Here is a 21578-nt window from a genome sequence, read left to right on the forward strand (position 1 = left end):
AAAATGTTGTTTCATATTTGAGATATTGCCCTGAAAAGTTCCATCATACAACAAAACAAAGGGCAATAACTCTTATTTAAGAAAGTGAAGGGTTATGGTACTTAAGCAAGGCACTTCTCCTCATTATTATCTATACACCTATAAAGTTTCATGTTTATATCCTACATAGTTTCTGAGATATAGCCCTAAAACTTTAAAAGTTTTGCTACAGCCGATGGATAGACTGACAGACTCACGGACAGACAACACAAAGTCTATATCCCTCCATGCAAAAATGGATAACGACACAATAGCCAAATGAGCTGTCCAATTCACATTCATTTTAATTGATGGGTTTGTGTCCATGAGTATTGTGTGCAGATGTTTTGGCCACTAACATCAAGCTTTACAAGATCAGACTATTAATTATTACATATATCAAGAATGTTTTCTCTAAAAGTTCCAGCTATACACTGGTTCCCTTTTTTGTATGAGCATTAAATCACAGAGTTGCAAGTGGGTTGCGCTTACATTAGAGCAATACAAGGTCTCTGTGCATTATTTTTCCAAGGTCATGGAAAGGTCGCATTGAACAAGGTGAACAACAACATATTAGGTGGTTTCACTTGCATTTTGTTATTGTTTGGAGTATTCAAACGTTTTTATTTCCTTTTAGCATTTTGACTTTAATGGAATTTTTCATTTACAGGAATTCTCTTCTAAACAGAAATCCAGTTTAGGCAGAAAGTGTTGTCCCTGATTAGCACGAGTGGAATGCAAAGGCTAATCTGAGACAATGATTTACCCAAGTGCATTAAGCCCAGTTTTCCCAAAACGAGGCTTGAATCTGACAGAGTACACTGACCACCTTGAGGAAAGGGCCTGAGGGTTTTAAACTCAATACAAAAACTTCCAACTGCAAAAAAACTACTTGTTAAGTATTCCATTTAAATCAATCCAGCCTCGTTCTGGGAAAAACTTGGCTTAATGATTGTTTGTTATGTTTCATCCCAGATAAGCCTGTGAAATTTGCACAGGCTAATCAGGGACAACATTTTCCGATTTCATGGAATTTTTGCTTAAAGGAAAACTCTTTTAAATGAATATCGAGTTGAGGTGGAAAGTGTCGTCTGTAATTAGCCTATGCCTAAGAGTACCCAAACTTGGACGACACCAAATGCACATGCATTAAGCCCATTTTTCCTAGACTGAGGCTCTATCTGAGGTCATGCACCCACCTCCTTCGAGGAGAGTGCCTGTATAGTGTCCTCCTCCTCTTCCTGGTCCTCCATCTCCACCATCTCTATCTCATCATCCTCCTCCTCCTTAGCCTTCTCTGTAAAACAAGAAGCACAAATGACGCTGTTATAATTTAGACAATATCATATGACAGAGCTGGGCTAGATTTCTGTAAAAAGTAGGACAAATGTTGTAATTAAAAGCCTTGTTCTGGGAAAACTGGGCATGATGCATGCACGTTAAGTGTCATCCCACATTAGCCTGTGCAGACCAGACTAGATTTTTGCTGGTAAAGCAGCTCTTACAGCAGAGAGTTGTATATTACATTTGTCGATCAAAATGTGTCAATAAATAATAGAAAGGTAAATGGACCAAATGATTCATATGCTAACATTTTTAAGGGTTAGTTGTGAAATAATTGTATCTGTGCAAGACACTTTCCACGTAAACTGGATTTTTGCTAAATAGTTACTTACTTTAAACTACAAATTCCATAAAAGCGGAAGTATAGGATCTGACACGACTTGTCATATCATACCATATTTTATTAAATGTGTTCAGGAATTTTGTTAACGAATTTCCTGGATGAGTTTAATAAAAATATGGTATGATATGACAACGAAAGTCAGATCTTTTTATCTCATGCTTTTAAATGAGCAAATTAAATAAATATTTACGCAAAAATAATGATAAATCCCGAATGTTGGTTACATTTCTTGACATCATTTGATGATGCAGAGTCATTCTAGCAAAATAACAAAATGCGATTGGTCAATCGAACGAAAACTAAGCCAATGAAAACACTTAAAAAGTATATCACACATGTGTAAAATAAAAATATTCGTAATGGTTATATTACATGGGAAACAGGGTATTGCATTTAATAAAGTGTTGTCCCTGTTAAGACTGTGTGGACTGCACAGGCTAAGGTGGGACAACACTTTTCCCACATGCCTCAAGCCCAGTATTGTATGAACCTACTTTCCGGCATATTCATTTGTTCAATCTCCTCCTCGGTCATGCCGACCTCCTGGGCGCGGACATCCTTGAATGCGAGCACCTTCTCCAGGGCGGACGGCAGCTTCATCTCTCTTGGCTCCCCCTGTGAGGGGCCCCTGTCGTCACGGGAACGGGACATCTCACTGGGGGGCAACAGTGGGGGAATTTTGCTGCTGGAAATAATAGAAGCCATGTTCTAGGAACAGGGTTTAATGAATGTGCATGTGCAGAAAGGCTCGTTCCAGATTAGGCGGTGCAGTTTCCTATCCTCTTTAAAGTTTTATGGATTTTTTTGTTTTAAGGAAGTTTCTTCTTGGCACAAATCCACTTTAGGCGGAAAGTATTGTCCTTGATTATCCTGAGGTTTCAGAGGCTAATCTGGGACATCACTACCAACATGCATAAAGCATAGTTTCCCCATAATGAGGCTCAAATGATTAAAGGAAACAATAAGTTTAAGCTTTCCTGGTGAATTTGATTAATCTCATAACCATGAAGATAATTTTGAATACTAACAAGAGATGTGTTTGTCAGAAACACAATGCCCCCTATTGCACCGCTTTGAAGCCATAAATTTGACCTTTGACCTTGAAGGATAACTTTGACCTTAACCTTTCTCCACTCAAAACGTGCAGCTCCATGAGATACACATGCATGCCAAATATCAAGTTGCTATCTTCAAAATTTAACAAGATGCGTTTGTGAAACACAATGTCCCCCTATATGATGTTTGACCTTGAAGGATGACCTTGACCTTGTGAAGGATGACCTTGACCTTTCACCACTCAAAATGTGCAGCTCCATGAGATACACATGCATGCCAAATATCAAGTTGCTATCTTCAATATTGCAAAAGAATTCATAAAATAAGCGATTTGGGGCACATATATTTGACCTCTGACCTTGAAGGATGACCTTGACCTTTCACCACTCAAAATGTGCAGCTCCATGAGATACACATGCATGCCAAATATCAAGTTGCTATCTTCAATATTGCAAAAGTATTTATAAAATAAGCGATTTGGGCAACATATATTTGACCTCTGACCTTGAAGATGACCTTGACCTTTCACCACTCAAAATGTGCAGCTCCATGAGATACACATGCATGCCAAATATCAAGTTGCTATCTTCAATATTGCAAAAGTATTCATAAAATGAGCGATTTTGGCCACATATATTTGACCTCTGACCTTGAAGGATGATCTTGACCTTGACCTTTCACCACTCAAAATGTGCAGCTTCATAAGATACATATGCATGCCAAATATGAAGTTGCTATCTTCAATATAGCAAAAGTTATTGCAAAATGTTAAAGTTGGCGCAAACAGACCAACAGACCAACGGACCAACAGACCAACAGACAGACAGGGCAAAAACAATATGTCCCCCACTACTATAGTGGGGGACATAAAAAGTTATGACCAAACTTTAACGAAGGTTAAAGCTTTAGGAAACAAAAATACAAGGATATTTGACCTTTGACCTTGAAGGATGACCTTAACCTTGACTTTTCACCACTCAAAATGTGCAGCTCCGTGAGATACACATGCATGCCAAATATGAAGTTGCTATCTTCAATAATGCAACGAACTTTAACCAAGGTTAAAGTTTGTGACACACACATACAATGACTGACTGACACAACGACAGGCCAAAAACAATATACCCCCGATCTTTCGATACGGGGGCATAAAAAGATGTGAAAATCAGTCCATAATTGACGTCAAGGGAAATTGAAACTCACTAGTGGTAATAATAAAATGTGCAAATGTGTGAAAATAGCATGTATTTGACATCATTTTCAAAATATGCCCATACACATTTTTCAAATTTGCTTTACAACTTTAAAGCAATCAGGCGCACCTGGTTGACGACAGTCCGGGCAAAAGAGGAGGTATGTTGCCAGGCGTGGAAGACAATAGGGGCCGCGGTCCTGCACCAGACGGCATTGTGGGGTTGGGATTGAAGGGACCACCAGGTGCCTTCGGTGGTCCTGCAAAACCAGAAATAATTTATACAAGTGAATAAATCATAGCAATTTTGAAAGTGATACATTAAAATAATTGTTTTGTTTAGTGCAAAAAAACAACAGGTAACACATATCACACACAAACATCTACAAAACATGAATCATGAAAATACAGCAAAACCAGGTTTTCAAGGCTAAAGCTATTAATTTTATTTAAATGATTGTTTAAACCTAAGCTAGGTTTGCATGCAAGCTATCAACACATAACATTTCAGCACAACATCTGCATTACAACTTGAGTTAGTAAGAAGGAAACGTTTTTCTGATGTTGTTTTTATTGCAACCCTGACCTTATTCTGAATGGCAACAGATGCCATCCCAAGCTAGATCAACCGTAGCACAGGATAACAACGCAACACCTCAATCCAAACTCAAGGTATTGAGCTGAAACCTTCTTTCTAGTTTTAGGAACAGTGACTTTGACACAGCCAACCCCAAATGGAAACTCAAGTTATGACTGCATGTATGCTACCTCCACACAAAAAGTCTGTGCTATGTCTTGATCCAAACTCAAGTTATTGAGCAGAAGCATTCTTTTTTAGTAAGTGACCTTGACCAGATAAGCCCCAAATACAATTTCAAGCTGAGTCTCCATGCAAGTTTGCTAAATTAAATTTTCAAATCACGATATGTCAATGCAAACTTGCTATTGACTCCAAAGAACCCATTCTTCTATATATAGTTAGAGTAACCTTTACCTTATCCTGACAAGCTTCAATACCATGCCATAATAGGTCTCTACGCAAGCTTGCTATTTTAAAAGCTTTATAGAAATTAATAGCAGAAAAACTCAAGTAATTGACCAGAAACCGCCAGTTTGACAATGCCCAGCATTCCTTGGTCTGAAGACCACGATTTTAAATTTCGTTGAAAACCCGGTTTAACAAGATGTGTTTGTGAAACACAATGTCCCCCTATATTATGTTTGACCTTGTAGGATGACCTTGACCTTGTGAAGGATGACCTTGACCTTGACCTTTCACCATTCAAAATGTGCAGCTCCATGAGATACACATGCATGCCAAATACTAAGTTGCTATCTTCAATATTGCAAAAGTATTCATAAAATAAGCGATTTGGGCCACATATATTTGACCTCTGACCTTGAAGGATGACCTTGACCTTGACCTTTCACCACTCAAAATGTGCAGCTCCATGAGATGCACATGCATGCCAAATATCAAGTTGCTATCTTCAATATTGCAAAAGTATTTATAAAATAAGCGATTTGGGCCACCTATATTTGACCTCTGACCTTGAAGGATGACCTTGACCTTGACCTTTCACCACTCAAAATATGCAGCTTCATGAGATACACATGCATGCCACATATCAAGTTGCTATCTTAAATATTGCAAAAGTTTTCATAAAATGAGCGATTTTGGCCACATATATTTGACCTCTGACCTTGAAGGATGACCTTGACCTTGACCTTTTACCACTCAAAATGTGCAGCTTCATGAGATACACATGCATGCCAAATATGAAGTTGTTATCTTCAATATAGCAAAAGTTATTGCAAAATGTTAAAGTTGGCGCAAACAGACCAACAGACAGACCAACAGACAGACAGACAGGGCAAAAACAATATGTCCCCCACTACTATAGTGGGGGACATAAAAATATTTACATGAACAGTCACTGTGAATTTTATCTGATATTCATCTTACAATATTTTGTTATCAAGCATCGCTCTGGGAAAATGGGGTTTCATACAAGAGTGTAGTCCTAGATTGGCCTTTACACACCTGCATTAAGCCCCATTTTCCCAGATTGAGTCTCATATTTATTTCCACATTTGCCACTATGATTGTACAAGCATAACTACCTCTGTTGCGTTGCTCCTCGCTCTGTCTAGCCATCTGTTGCTGTCGTAGGATCTCTTGTTCTTTGCGTTTGCGATCCTCTTCCTGTTTCTTGATGGCCTTCAAATGAAACTCAATACTACCTACACTGATAATCAGCAACATGAAATAGGACATATTCTCTACAGGCATTTAAATTATCCAGTTTTAACTACCATGTATAAATAAACAAGCAATGTTTCTGAAACATGTATGCCCATTCCTCCCCAACCCCTCCACTCTTGGATGAATTTTAAAGTCAAGCCCCTACAGTTATACATAAACCAGCAAAGAAAATCAATAAATGGTGACATTAACTGGGTGAGACTGAGTTCTCAGAAGAATATTTTTTTTAAAGATATCATGTATTTTATTGCTACCATTAACAATCAAGAATGAATCTCAGTGTCCATTGTTGTTTACCACAATTAAAAGTTTTCATAACGGAAGTTTTATAGGTATAAATGCTACTTTATATGACTGTTGTCCTTATTTCATTTCATGTAACAAGCCCCTTTGACCTTGATCTTTGACTTTTTGACCTCAAAATTGATAGGCATGATGGGTAATGGTAGGTGTAAACAGAAATGAAATGGTCTAAGGACTGCATCGAACTGACCAACTGACTGACCAACAAGTACCCCGCTTCTTTAAAGATCTGCATAATTAAGCGACTTCTAGCTCAAAGTAATTTACTGAACTCTTTTGTAGTTCATACAGCAAAGTATTTACTGAACTCTTTTGTAGTTCATACAGCAAAGTAATTTACTGAACTCTTTTGCAGTGCATACGGCAAATTGCTAACGACAAGGTCCAATAAAGCTAACTGGATAACATTTCTTCTAGTCTGTTTAACAAGTCAAATTCACCCCAATTCTTACTTGTTTTTACGTATCTGTGTTTCTGTAGCTCAAACGTGTTTTTGTCCTTCAAGTCAAATACCTGCATTGTCAACCTTTATCAAATTGTGACACAAGGAAATGACCAGCAACCATTCCACAAGGCCTCTCCTCTCACCTGCTGTTGCTGTTCCAACATCTCCTTGTGTTTCTGTTGCTCCAACATAATCTGTTGCTGGCGCACTTTCTCCATCAGATCTTCCTTCTTCTCCTCTCCGTCGCCAGACATAAGGGGCTGCTGCTGCTGTTGTTGCTGTCAATGGTCACGTGATGATGAAAACAAAAACTCAACTGAAGCTTTCATACTACTTTTTCCTTGATATAATGAAAATTAATTAACCAGTCGCCAAATACGGGATCGCTCCGCCCACTAAGTTGTGTTTTCATAAAACGCTTATTCCATTACTCCGACAGTCTTTGTTTGTTTGACCATGTGGTCGCAATAAACAAAATCTGGTTGATTATTTCCGAGTTTGATTGACAGCTGGCGAGTGGTCAATTAACACATATTGCTAAGGATGAGTCTCGTTCTTGGAAAACTGGGCTTAATGCTTGTGTGTTAAGTGTCATCCAACATAAGCCTGTGCATTCCACACAGTCTAGTCAGGGGCGAAACTTTCTGCCTAGACTGGATTTTCGCTAAAAAGAGACTTTTTTCAAACAAATAATACCATAACACTTAAAGTGTTGTCTCTGATTAGCCTGTGTGGACTGCACAGGCTAATCTGTGAGGACACTTTATGCACATGCATTAAGACTAGTTATCTGAGAACGAGGCTCACATGATGATAAAACCACTCAACTGACACTTTCTTACTTCTTTTTCCTTGAAATAATAAAAACTCAACCTACACATGTATATCACCATAACCAGATTGTTTTTAAAACACAGATGAAACATGTGTATTACAATAACCATGTTGTTGTTATAACTCAGCTGAAACATGTATTGACCATTACCATGTTGTTTTTCAAAACTCAGCTGTCACATAAGTATTACCATTAAATTTTTAAAACTCATCTTACATGTGTGCATTACCATTGCCATGACATTTCTTAAACTCAGCTGACACATTAGGATATTTTATTGATGTGTCGGATGGTTTAATGACCGCATTATATTGCAATTTGTTGTTAATTTGTAATTGTTTCAAGCGTTTTTCTATTGCTTTTTCTTTAGAGGGTTAAGTGTAAATTTGAACAATTCAATCAACATATTTGAAACACAATATAAATTGACTAGAGGGTAAAGTTTGAATATATGAACAAATCAATCAGCATATTTTAAAAACAATATAAATTAACATCTATGCGGGCCTTGTTCTAAGAAAAGTAAGCATAAAGTGGTGTCCCAGATTAGCCTGTGCAGTTTGCACGGGTTAAAAATGGACAACACTTTCACCTTTAACAGAATTTTTTGTTTAAAGGAAGTCTCTTTCAACAGATAATCAAGTCTACAAGGAAATGGTCTTCCCTGAATAGCCTGATTAGAATAATCTGGAAGGACACTTTATGCATATGAATTCAGCACAGTTTTCCCAAAATGAGGCTCATATAAAACTGTTGTGCAGCACTGACATTTAAATATTCTGAAGGCAGTTAATTTGTACATAACAGCAGAAAATAAGGCGCCCAAACTGCCAAACAAAAATTATTCATGTGCATAAATTGTCGCCCCCATAATTAGCAAATGCAGTATGCAAAGGCCTATCAGGGTTGACACTTTTCGCCTAAACTGGATTTTTCTAAGTAGCAACATCCTTTATTTAAACAAAAAATACAATAAAAGCGGAAAGTGTCATTCCTAATTAGCATGTGCGGACAGAACAGGCTAATCTGGGATTACATTTGAAGCATATGAAGAGACTCTTTGTCAGAATAGGCCTTACCTGCATCAATAGAGCCTGCTGTTGTATGGCCATTCTCTCCTCATGTTGTTGCTGCTGTTGGCGCTGCTGCTGCTGTCGTTCTTGCTCCATCATTCGATTTTGCATCGCCATTTGGTCATGCATTTCTGGTCCCTGAAGAATAGGATGACTCGTAACAATCTGGTATAATGATTGAATGTTGCATGAACATTTAACGTAAAGTTATGTACAGTATTTGTTAAAGATAGGGAACTTGTCGTGCTTTATTGTAGTTTCATTTAGCATTTAGACTACAATAAAAAAAAAAAATTCAAAAGAAAAATGTGCTGCTCTCAATAAACATATATGCCCCTAGAGGAAACCTTGTAAGTATTGATCACATTTGCCCATTTGAATAGGTCTAAGTCCAAAAGCATGTCAATGTCAAATGCAAAATGAGTTCAGGTAATGTAGGTGTGCTGAGAGTCTTCAAAGATAACATCCATGCAAGCTTCAAAGCTTTGTAGCAAGCAGTATTGATGTTTGATTGAACAGGTCATTTTGGGTTCAATGACAGTTCGGACCTTCTTCATTAGTTTAAGTACATCATTTTGGGTATATATGGGTATATCAAGAATTTGGACCACCTGAATCCAAAAGGAGGTCAGGGTGATGTGGGTGATATCAAGTATCACAGCTTTGAAGGAGCATTATTGATATTAGACAAAACACATTTTGTGTTAACCACAGTCAGACTAATGTTATTGTCATGACCTAAAGAACCTTCAAAAAATATGTTTAAAGGGTACACAGCCACTTTGAGAAAGCACAAGCCCATGACTTAACTTCAAATTCAAACAAGCAAATTCGTTGAATTGATATCCTCCGCCAAATAAATAGTGTTTATGGATGAGTGCAAAACCCTTGCTAAACCATATAATCATAAACAAAAATAAGTGTATGGTTATTGTTTTTATGCATTGCAATTCTCTTCATTGATATCTATACACCCATGAAGTTTCATGATGAAATCTTGTAGCGTATCTGAGTTATAGCCTTGAAAAGTTACATCACACAAAAACAAACAAGGGTAATAACTCTTAGTAAAGAAAGTGAATGGTTATGGTTCTTGTGCATGGCACTTTTTCCCATTATTTCTACACACCCATGAAGTTTCATGTTGAAATATTGTATCATATCTGATATAGAGCCCTGAAAAAATCCATCATTCAAAAAACAATAAACAGCAATAACTCTTATTTAGGTAAGTGAAGGGTTAGGAGTCTTAAACATGGCACTCAACTGATTAATATCAATATACCCATGAGTTTTATGTTGAAGTCTAGCATGGTACATGTAAAAAAGATATAGTGCTGAAAAGTTACATCAAATAAATAACAAGAGCTGTCTCCATCGAAAGACATATGCCCCTGAAAAACGCTTTTTCAAAACTGAAACGCAGATTTTGAAACCTAAATGCCGACCCGAAGTTCAAGGTCAACATGTGTATGGAAAAGCCAGAGACAGACAGACAGACAGACAGACGGAATGCAATCCCTATATGCCCACCATCGGGGCAATAACTCGTATTCAAGAAAGTGTAGGGTTATGGTTCTTGTGCATGCACTTCTTCTCACAGATATCTATATACCTATGAAGTTTCATGTTGATATCTTATACAGTTTCTGAGATATAGCCCTACAAAGTTTTGTGACAGACAGACGGATTGATGGACGGACAACCGAAATTCTATATCCATCCGCCTTTGGAGGGGGATAAAAAAAGGCTGAAAAGCTAAATGATTGTACAAAGTGTCCATGCCTACCTGCTGCTGTGGATGCATAAGAGGCCGCAAAGGTGGTGCAGACATGCCTGGTGGAGGAATTCCCCCCATTGGAGGCCCTCCCATTCCTGGTGGTGGCCCGCCCATTCCTGGTGGTGGCCCGCCCATTTGTTGTGGTGGCCCTCCCATTCCTGGTGGTGGCCCGCCCATTCCTGGTAGTGGCCCGCCCATTTGCTGTGGAGGCCCGCCCATTCCTTGTAGAGGCCCGCCCATTTGCTGTGGAGGCCCGCCCATTCCTTGTAGAGGCCCGCCCATAATTGAGGGGGGCCCTCCCATACCTGCAGGGGGCCCGGACATTCCAGAGGGTGGGCTGGACATCCCTGGGGGTCCAGACATTTGTCTCATTTGCTGAGGTTGGGGCATGTGCTGAACAGGGGCCTGTTGAAATGGTAAATAACACGAGTCTGGCTCTGGGAACGATGAGTTAAATGCATGAGCATAAAGTGTTCTCCAGATTAGCCTGTGCAGTCTACACAGGCTAATCAGGTACAACAGTATCGGCCAATACTGGATGTTTCATTAAAAGATATCTCCTTCAATTAAAAATTCAATCAAAGGGAAGTGTCTTTCTTGATTAGCTTATGCCGACTGCATAGGCTTATCTGGGACGACACATAATCCACATGCATTTACCCCAGTTTTCACAAATCAGGGCCTTTTTTCAAAATGCTGGTTTAACAGACATGACAGATGTTTAAATATCAATAATTTTCTTTGTTTCATATTTAAACATATTATGGCAACAAATCTTTCATTCAGTGAAGATAACACAAAATGATGTTCATAACTAAATGTATCTCTCTTGCCACACATGGCAACAGATTTGAATTCTAACTCGCTGAAATTGCTATTTATACCACCATTTTAGAAGGCACCTGAAACATTGAAACCCCTTAAATACAAATATGACTTAGGAAAAAAATCAAACATAACAAAACCAATTTTTGTTGCTTGCAGATAACTGAATTATGAATGCAAACAATACTATAGATAATAAAACATAATGACAAATGCCTGAATAACAATAAATCATACACTACTCATAGTCGTGTACACACCTGCGGCTGTGGTGGCTGCATGGGAGGTCTAACACCCTGGGGCAGGCCAAGCCCTGGGGGTGGAGGCTGGTAATGCGAGTCCCCTGGGGGAGCCATAGAGGGCGGGCCCCCCATGGGGACCTGGGGCATCCTGACAGGGGCAGGAGGGGGAATCTGTTTGGACAACAGCGGCGGTGGCTTGAAATGAAGAGGAATGAATCAGATATGTGAATGTCATTTAAAGTACACATGTTTGAATATGCCACCTTATCATATTTACCAAAATGGAATTCATCATATTATATGACCAAAAATGTTTTGTTAGTTAAAAATTCTGCCATAAGTATTACATAAAAACATTACAACCAGACTTTGATGGTCTTCTAACAAGAAATACGGTACCTACCATATTGAAGTCTCTACTAAAATTCATGAAGCATAACATGGTCCAGAAATATACTGGCAAACGCTAAACATTAGTTTAGGTTCACATACATTAGGCATGCAAACAGGTTATCAACAACGAAATTTTTAACCTGTTGGCAGCCATGATGGAAAAAATTCCGACACTGGTCATTTGTTAGTTAAAGATCTTGTATAGTTTAACGTTAGTCCTCCAGTAACAGGCTTTTTCTGAGGTCTGATTTTTTTAAGAATGCCTAGTCTCAGAAAACAAAACAGAAATAATCTTGCAAATGTAGAGAAAAATAACCCTCAACACTGCATGTTGTAATGCAATGTGCAGTAAGTCAACAGGGCATAACTTTTGTCTCATGATAAATATTTAAAATGCACAACCTTGTATTTTGAGGAACAGTGCATGCATCAACACAATATTGTTCATTGAAAAGTGTAGAAGTTCTTTGTCAGACAGCAAACATACTGACATTTGTTTATGGTGATCGCAGGATACCCTCTGAAGTTCAGAGTGAAAGGAGTATTATCAACAAATCAGCCTTGTTCTGAAAAAACTGGCTCAATTCATGTGTGTAAAGTATTATCCCAGTGTTAGCTTAGTACTAGCCTGTGCAGATTGCACATGCTTAGCAGGAACAACACTTACCACCTAAGCTTGATTTTCATTGAAACATACTTTAGTTGAAATATGGGCTGTCACTTGTAGTGGCAGCCATTGTGTGAATACGTTTTTTGTCACTGTGACCTCGACCTTTGACCTAGTGACCTGAAAATCAATAGGGGTCATCTGCGAGTCATGATAAATGTACCTATGAAGTTTCATGATCCTAGGCCTAAGCTTTCTTGAGTTATCATCCGGAAACCATTTTACTGTGTCAAGTCACTGTGACCTTGACCTTTGACCAGAAAATCAATAGGGGTCATCTGTGAGTCATGATCAATGTACCTATGAAGTTTCATGATCCTAGGCATAAGCTTTCTTGAGTTATCATCTGGAAACCATTTTACTGTGTCGAGTCACTGTGACCTTTGACCTAGTGACCTGAAAATCAATAGGGGTCATCTGCGAGTCATGATCAATGTACCTATGAAGTTTCATGATCCTAGGCGTAAGCGTTCTTGAGTTATCATTCCGAAACCATTTTACTGGTTCGAGTCACCGTGACCTTGACCTTTGACCTAGTGACCTGAAAATCAATAGGAGTCATCTGCGAGTCATAATCAATGTACCTATGAAGTTTCATGATCCTAGGCGTAAGTGTTCTTGAGTTATTATCCGGAAACCATTTTACTGGTTCGAGTCACCGTGACCTTGACCTTTGACCTAGTGACCTGAACATCAATAGGGGTCATCTGCGAGTCATAATCAATGTACCTATGAAGTTTCGTGATCCTAGGCGTAAGTATTCTTGATTATCATCCGGAAACCATTTTACTGGTTCGAGTCACCGTGACCTTGACCTTTGACCTAGTGACCTGAAAATCAATAGGGGTCATCTGCGAGTCATGATCAATGTATCTATGAAGTTTAATGATCCTAGGCGTAAGCGTTCTTGAGTTATCATCCGGAAACCATTTTACTGTTTTGAGTCACCGTGACCTTGACCTTTGACCTAGTGACCTAAAATTCAATAGGGGTCATCTGCGAGTCATGATCAATGTACCTATGAAGTTTCATGATCCTAGGCATAAGCTTTCTTGAGTTATCATCAGGAAACCATTTTACTGTGTCGAGTCACTGTGACCTTTGACCTAGTGACCTGAAAATCAATAGGTGTCATCTGCGAGTCATGATCAATGTACCTATGAAGTTTCATGATCCTAGGCGTAAGCGTTCTTGAGTTATCATTCGGAAACCATTTTACTGGTTCGAGTCACCGTGACCTTGACCTTTGACCTAGTGACCTGAAAATCAATAGGGGTCATCTGCGAGTCATAATCAATGTACCTATGAAGTTTCATGATCCTAGGCGTAAGCGTTCTTGAGTTATCATCAGGAAACCATTTTACTGGTTCGAGTCACCGTGACCTTGACCTTTGATTTAGTGACCTGAAAATCAATAGGGGTCATCTGCGAGTCATAATCAATGTACCTATGAAGTTTCATGATCCTAGGTGTAAGCGTTCTTGAGTTATCATCCGGAAACCATTTTACTGGTTCGAGTCACTGTGACCTTGACCTTTTACCTAGTGACCTGAAAATCAATAGGGGTCATCTGCGAGTCATGATCAATGTACCTATAAAGTTTCATGATTCTAGGCGTAAGCGTTCTTGAGTTATCATCCGGAAACCATTTTACTGTTTCGAGTCACCGTGACCTTGACCTTTGACCTAGTGACCTGAAAATCAATAGGGGTCATCTGCGAGTCATGATCAACGTACCTATGAAGTTTCATGATCCTAGGCGTAAGCGCTCTTGAGTTATCATCCGGAAACCATTTTTCTGTGTTGAGTCACCTTGACCTTAACCTTTGACCTAGTGACCTAAAAATCAATAGGGGTCATCTGCAAGTCATGATCAATGTAACTATGAAGTTTCATGATCCTAGGCCTAAGCGTTCTTGAGTTATCATCAGGAAACCACCTGGTGGATGGACGGACCGACCGACGTGCAAAACAATATACCCCCTACTCTTTGAAGGGGGGCATAAAAATACCATAAAAGCGGAAAGTGTCGTCCCTGATGAGTCTGTTTGAACTGTACAGGCTAATCTAAGAAGACACGTCATGCACATGAATTAAGCCCATTTTTCACAGAATGCTGCTGAAAATGAAAGCATCCAAACCTGTGGAGCTGACTGCCTGGTTGCCATTGGGGCGGGAGGTGGCTGGGACGAGGCCCCAGCATCATCAGAGTGCCCTGCCATCTGCTGGAGCCTCATCTGCAGTGACGTGCGGGCCCCGAGACCAGGGGCCGGGTAGTGGGCTCCACCCTCTTGACCCTGGGAAGAGGCCAGACCTCTCTGTGGCTCCTGGGTATGGATAGAGAGCAGGGATGGTGGGCCCGACTGACGGGGCGGCCCGGGGTCATCCTCATAGTCTTCTTCTTCATCTAAAGATTCATAATTTTAGTGTGTTGAATACAGTCCAATTAACCCTTTACTCCTCAAACAACATTTTGACCTGTTTGCAGTGCCTTGGAAAGCAAATTAAATTGAAGAACTTTTTAATAGATTGAAGTTTTAAAGGCTTTCTTTTCCAACCCTAAGGCACTGATGAGTAGCAAACAGCATACAAACTGTACAGACTGCACATAACTCGCAGGCTGTTGTGGTTTTATGCTGGATGCATATAGCAATTTTCACTTTGCTGCTGATAGGGATAGGGTTTAGAATATTAAGTACTCAAGTAAACACCAATACATTCATTATTAATATATTGATTATTGTACATATTGCATATTTTTCCATATTTCGTTTAATTTTTGTGGTGAAAACAGATGTAAACTGCAAATCTAATAATCGCGGTCGGCTGTGGATCCCATTGTTTTCACCAACTTTAATTTTCTGTCTAATCAGACATTCATAAATCCAGTTTGTTCTAGATTGTTTGCCTTCTTTGTGCATCACATTCAGGCTTGTGTACTGCGACAAACAAAAACCAAACTTGCTCAACAGCAAAGGTTAATTTGCGCGTCACCTTTCGCAACATTCTCTATTGAATTTCCTTTAAACTGGCATGATGCCACCTGTAAATCACTTTCCTCTTGGTAATTGTATCAGCCAATCAGCGCTCAGGCTGCTGAATAAACAATGTCCCCGACATACAGGTGTATACAATAACTGTAAATTTTACTTAAGAAATAATATTTTTCTATCATGGTTTGTTGTCAAATAACCCACAGTACGGAGTATAGAAGCGTAGGAATTAAATCACGAGTGCGAAGTACGAGTGATTTGATAACACGCATCTATACAACTTATTGTGGGTTATTCGACAACAAACCATCATAAAAAAATATTATTTTGATTCTAACATGATTCTGATTGATTTAGTTAAGCTTTAGGACGTGAACTATATTTTTTAATACTCCGCCCTTCTTAGTACACAGTTCACTATTTATTGACGTCATTGAATTGTACAAACATATGACGTCGTTTTTATTCATAAATATTTTGCAAATGACATCACTTTCATTGAAAACAACAATCGTAGAAACTTAATGACGTCACGTTAATTGATGCTACTGTAAAGCTGACATTCTATGTTTTCTGAATTACGCTTTCTTACAAATAACATTCTTTGTAGGCGTGGTTATGCCACTTATCACCAAATAAACAATTTGTTGTTTCATTACATTTATATACATACTACATTTATTACATTTTTTTTAGAGTGGGTTTTAGCACGTCCATTTAACTGCAATATTTTATTTATTTATTCGGAACTATTTTTGAAACATTAAGCTCCGTCCATAAATTATTGAAGAAAAACCCACACTTGATTTCCTTCTTTGTCTATAGAAAACAAGTCGCGTGCAGTGTTAGAATGAATCATACTGACCGATCTCAACAACCTGTGCAAGTTAGATAAAACATAAAAACTTGTTTTTAATTTGGGGGAAAGTCTGCACCGTTTTTTTGCTCTTTTCTTTACCAGTATTTTATCCAAAAAAATGAGTTAAATGTGAGTTGTCTTCCATGCGTTATGAAGTTTTTATTCAGAATTCAAATATTAAAGCCCATGATTTCCATGAGGAAGGATGATGTGACATTGTAAATGAGGTCTAATTGTGCATGCTTCTAATAAGAACAAATAATTTACAGGAAATCCACGAGGAGTATTTATTTGTGGCTAGATTTTGTCATCTTTCATGAAAAACAAGAGATGTGTTTGTCAGAAACACAATGCCCCCTAATGCGCTGCTTTTTTTGTTGACCTTTGACCTTGAAGGATGACCTTGACCTTTCACCACTCAAAATGTGCAGCTCCATGAGATACACATGCATGCCAAATATCAAGTTGCTATGTTCAATATTTCAAAAGTTATTGCAAAACTTTAATGTAAGGTTAAAGTTTTGGGACAGAATGACAGAATGATGGAATGACAGACAGACAGACAGGCCAAAAACAACATACATTGTACCCCCTCTTCTTCGAAGAAGGGGGCATAAAAAATGTAAATGCTTTTCGGATAAAAAATTTATGAAACGCATTTTGCGATGCTTATATGGTATAGTGTTTTTATGTTATATATATGTATAACACATGGATAAAACACATAATGCAAAAAGGTAGGCAAATAGTGTGATTTGAAATTGCCAAACTATGCTAATCCATACATATACATGCATGAATAACCTGACAAGTTTTATCGCACGCCCGATATATATCGCAATCACTCTCTTTGGACCCCGCGAACTGTGATATAATAGAGTTGCAGTGTACTGAATCTTATACAGTCATTTTTAACCAAAAGCTATCTTGTAATATTTGGGCAGTCATTAGAGAAATATACATTTATTCATATAATTTTTGAGACAGGGAATGGGGCTTAAGTTTCGGCCTCAAATTTCAGCAAGAGGGCCTGAAAGGCCCAAAGTCGCTCACCTGAGATTCAAAGGAACTGACCTGTTCTGTGCAGCACAAGATGTCATTAGAACAATATGTACTTACCAACTTTCATGAATAGTGAACACCCTGGCAGCCACGTTTTTCAACAGACAAGAACCATTTTCATACACATCCAAGATATCATTTCAACAAATATACTGACAAAGTTTCATGAAGATTCATAAGTCCATATAAGGAAAAATGCCCCGCCCACGGGTGGCCATGTTTTTCAAGCAACTGGAACCACTTTCGAACTTGTCCAAAATATTATTGGGACAAATCTTCTGACAAAGTTTCATGATGATCGTACAATAAATATGGCTTTTAGAGTGTCAACAAGGTTTAACTATAGCTATACAGTCCAACCTGTCAATAAAGACCACTCAAGGGATTTGGTCGTTGTGGTCTTTGTTCACAGGTGGTCTTTATTCGCAGGGTCGATCGAAACTTTGCAAAATATGCTAGTAGTTTTTTAACAGGTACCTTATCTATGTATGTGCTCTATTGTTTAAATGTTTGAATACTTATGCATGTATAATGAAATAAAGGATTGAAACACAGTTTTGTTTTACATTTGTATATTTATTACATGTTGTATTTCTATTCCCTTATGTTTTTATTATTTATTTAATTTATCATATTCTGTATAAATAACATTTGATATACATGTATACGTACATGTACATGTAATTCTACAAAGAACAAAGTACAAAATACACATAACATAGCAAACATTTATACATGAAATACATGAATCACTACTACACAACCAGTAAAGTTGACAGTAATGGACAATAAATGACATCTGATTTTTATATACGCGAATTCCGACTCACGCTTAGGGCGTTTACTTTCACAGTTTACGTTCTCCTCGAATTCGTCCATAATCTCATGTTTACGATTTAAAATGCTCTGAATTTGAGTTTTTCCTACACAAAGATCACTAGCCACTCGTCTACAACCGTGTCCTTTACCTAACAAACTAATGACCTTAACGCGTTCTTCCAACGTCAAGAACTTACGCTTGGAAGCCATGCTGGTTAACTTGAACTGACAATTTACTTTTCTATAATCTATGAACGTCTTATTACGGAGAAATTTAAGAAGAGAATGACTATCAAAATGTTTGTCTTTAATAGGCATCGTAAATGATATGAAACCGTTAATTTCCTTAATGAGTTTATGAAAGCCCCAAATTTGTCTTTGATATTTTCGGCAATTAGTAGATTAATCGCGAGTCACTTAAATACAAAGGCAAATTTTTACACTTATGACAAACTGTCAAATGCATAAAAGAAGCAGGCGACTACCAATTAGCAATGCATGTTAAATAAACAAACAACTGCTATCGAGTGCAATAAACTGTCACTTGCCAATATCTCCATAGCGACCGACGAGTCCACTGGTAAGATGTGTATCACGTGACTACGCAGCGTCCTGGCGGCCATTTTGTTATTTGAAAGTTGCGAAATCGTTGATTTTTATGATTGCAGTGGTCGTTGTAAGCTATCAAAATGGAGATTTGGGAATGTAAAAGGGTGGTCGTTGGTCTTTGTTCACAGGTGGGCTGTATTCGCAGGTTCAATATATAGTGAAATCGTTCGGGAGGAAATCGGTGTGGTCGTTATTGACTGTTGGTCGCTATTAACAGGCGGTCGCTCGGGCAGGTTGGACTGTATAAGGAAAAATGCCACGCCCCCTTGGCGGCCATGTTTTTCCACAAACCGGAACCATTTTCGAACTCATTCAAGATATCATTGAGACCAATCTTCAATTTCATGAAGATTGGACAATAAATGTGGCCTCTAGAGTGTTCACAAGGTTTTACTATAGCCATATAAGGAAAAATGCCCCGCCCCTTAGCAGCCATGTTTTTCAAGCAAACGTAACCATTTTCGAACTCATCCAAGATATCATTGAGACCAATCTTCTGACCAAATTTCATGAAGATTGGTCTCTAGAGTGTTCACAAGGTTTTACTATAACCATATAAGGAAAACTGCCCCGCCCCCTGGCAGGCATGTTTTTTCACCGATCTGGACCATTTTCGAACTCGTCCCAGATATCAATGAAACCAACGTTTTGACCAGGTTTCATGATGATTGGGCAAAAATTGTGACTTCTAGAGTGTTCACAAGGCTTCTCTATAGCCATATAAGGAATACTGCCCCGCCCCCTGGCGGCCATGTTTTTCAACGGACCGGAACCATTTTTGAACTCAACCAACATTTCATTTAGACAAACATTTTGACAAAGTGACATGAAGATTGGGCATCAAATGTGACTTCTACAGTGTTCACAAAGTTTTTCTTTTTTTTGACCTAGTGACCTAGTTTTTGACCCAGCATGACCCAGTTTCGAACTCAGTCGAGGTATCAATGGGACAAATGTTCTGACCAGATTTCATGAAGATAAGACAATAAGTGTGGCCTCTAGAGTGTTCACAAGGCAAAATGTTGACGACATACGACAGACAAAAAGCGATCACAAAAGCTCACCATGAGCACGTTGTGCTCAGGTGAGCTCACAAAAAACAACAACACTGGGACCTAAATTGTTTGAACAACTTTAAAAAGGAGGATAATTTCTGTGAGGTTGCAGAGCTCCAGATAAGGTTTTGTGAAATTCTTAAATTACTACCAGATTTTCAAAAAGAATTCTTAACTCTCAAATTTTATTCTTAACGTTACTACTAAGTTAACTTATACTTATAAATGACCTAAAAATAAATAACAATGGTTATTTTCATGCAAAAACAAATCAAAATAAACGTACTAGCAACTTTATTTATACGAGTTCAACAGTGTCTTTTCAGTATTATACAATTTTATTTTTCAAATACCTTCATATGCCCAAACTGTGTTAAGATTGCATGCCTTAGATGAATTTTTACATATTTCACAATTTAAACGGGTCTCCCCTTCAATCTTTTCAACGATTAGCCACGGGACTTGTCCCGTCCACTAGTTCAATGTTTTTTTTGTGATTAAGTTTGGACCCGTCGTGTCGCGTTTTTGTTTAGCTTTTCCGACTGTGTCGGAAACTGAACATACAACATCGTATAATATCTTTTCTATAATGTCTTTCTAAACATTTAACTTCGGCTCACTTTGCATACAATATGTTAAAAGCGTGTTTTTTGGGCGCTTTGCAGTTTTTTAGGACGCTCTCTGGGCGCCGCCATTGTTTTTTGACAAATAGACTGTATACGCCGCTTTTATTGGAAAAAATGCGCTTTGTTAAACAAACCCGATAACCATTCTATATAAGCACCGCTAAGATATTTAATACGCGAAAAGAACTCAATAAAAAATCGATACGAACCGATGTAAAAATAATATTCGTAACTTGATTTTGTAATTCTTAATGGTACGACAAGATTTTAAAATAAATACGTAACAGGCTTTAAAATAATTTGTAATTACGAAAATACGACCCTTATCTGGAGCTCTGGGTTGTGTTAAAATCTCTTACGGGGTTTAGGACGAAAAGTGGTAGCAATAAAAAGTTGCAGCATGCACACACTGACGGATGACAAAGAACACAGTTTCTTTAAAAGCTCCCCATAAGCCCTTTGCGTTCCAGTGAGCTAAAATGTATACACAAAAACCTCATACATAGACTGATGGACGATGGATAACAGTGTATTCTAAAAACACTCCATGTGGTCATGTTATAATGTATTGACTACGCATCTTAATATTAACATAAAGCTATTACCTTGTTGATTATTGTCAGTGTTTGCTTCCTAAAATAGAAACATAAAACAAATGTTATACAGTACAATAAATAACAAGTACAGTACACTCCACGCGTTTTCCCTAATTTCCCTCCATACGCCGCGTGCAGTAACGCCGAGGGAGATTTGGAAAATTTCGCGATACGCGG

The 21578-nt window shown here is 38.3% G+C and overlaps 1 protein-coding gene across 2 annotated transcripts in view; it reads right to left on the reverse strand.

Annotated features, from left to right (window-relative positions):
• LOC127875287 (splicing factor 3B subunit 2-like) overlaps window positions 1–21578 on the reverse strand; it is a 45470-nt gene that overhangs the window by 20088 nt on the left and 3804 nt on the right. The window contains exons 3-12 of one of the 2 annotated variants that reach the window (XM_052420244.1): window positions 21411–21438; window positions 14924–15189; window positions 11741–11917; window positions 10665–11060; window positions 8882–9013; window positions 7111–7245; window positions 6078–6174; window positions 4084–4213; window positions 2200–2390; window positions 1218–1315 (exon numbers count right to left, since the gene is read on the reverse strand). In XM_052420244.1, coding sequence (XP_052276204.1) covers window positions 1218–1315; window positions 2200–2390; window positions 4084–4213; window positions 6078–6174; window positions 7111–7245; window positions 8882–9013; window positions 10665–11060; window positions 11741–11917; window positions 14924–15189; window positions 21411–21438 — 1650 coding nt within the window. The remainder of the gene's footprint in view (window positions 1–1217; window positions 1316–2199; window positions 2391–4083; window positions 4214–6077; window positions 6175–7110; window positions 7246–8881; window positions 9014–10664; window positions 11061–11740; window positions 11918–14923; window positions 15190–21410; window positions 21439–21578) is intronic. The other variant, XM_052420245.1, reaches the window with a different exon arrangement.

This window comes from Dreissena polymorpha, chromosome 3, assembly GCF_020536995.1.
Source record: "Dreissena polymorpha isolate Duluth1 chromosome 3, UMN_Dpol_1.0, whole genome shotgun sequence".
In the NCBI taxonomy this organism is placed as follows: domain Eukaryota; kingdom Metazoa; phylum Mollusca; class Bivalvia; order Myida; family Dreissenidae; genus Dreissena; species Dreissena polymorpha.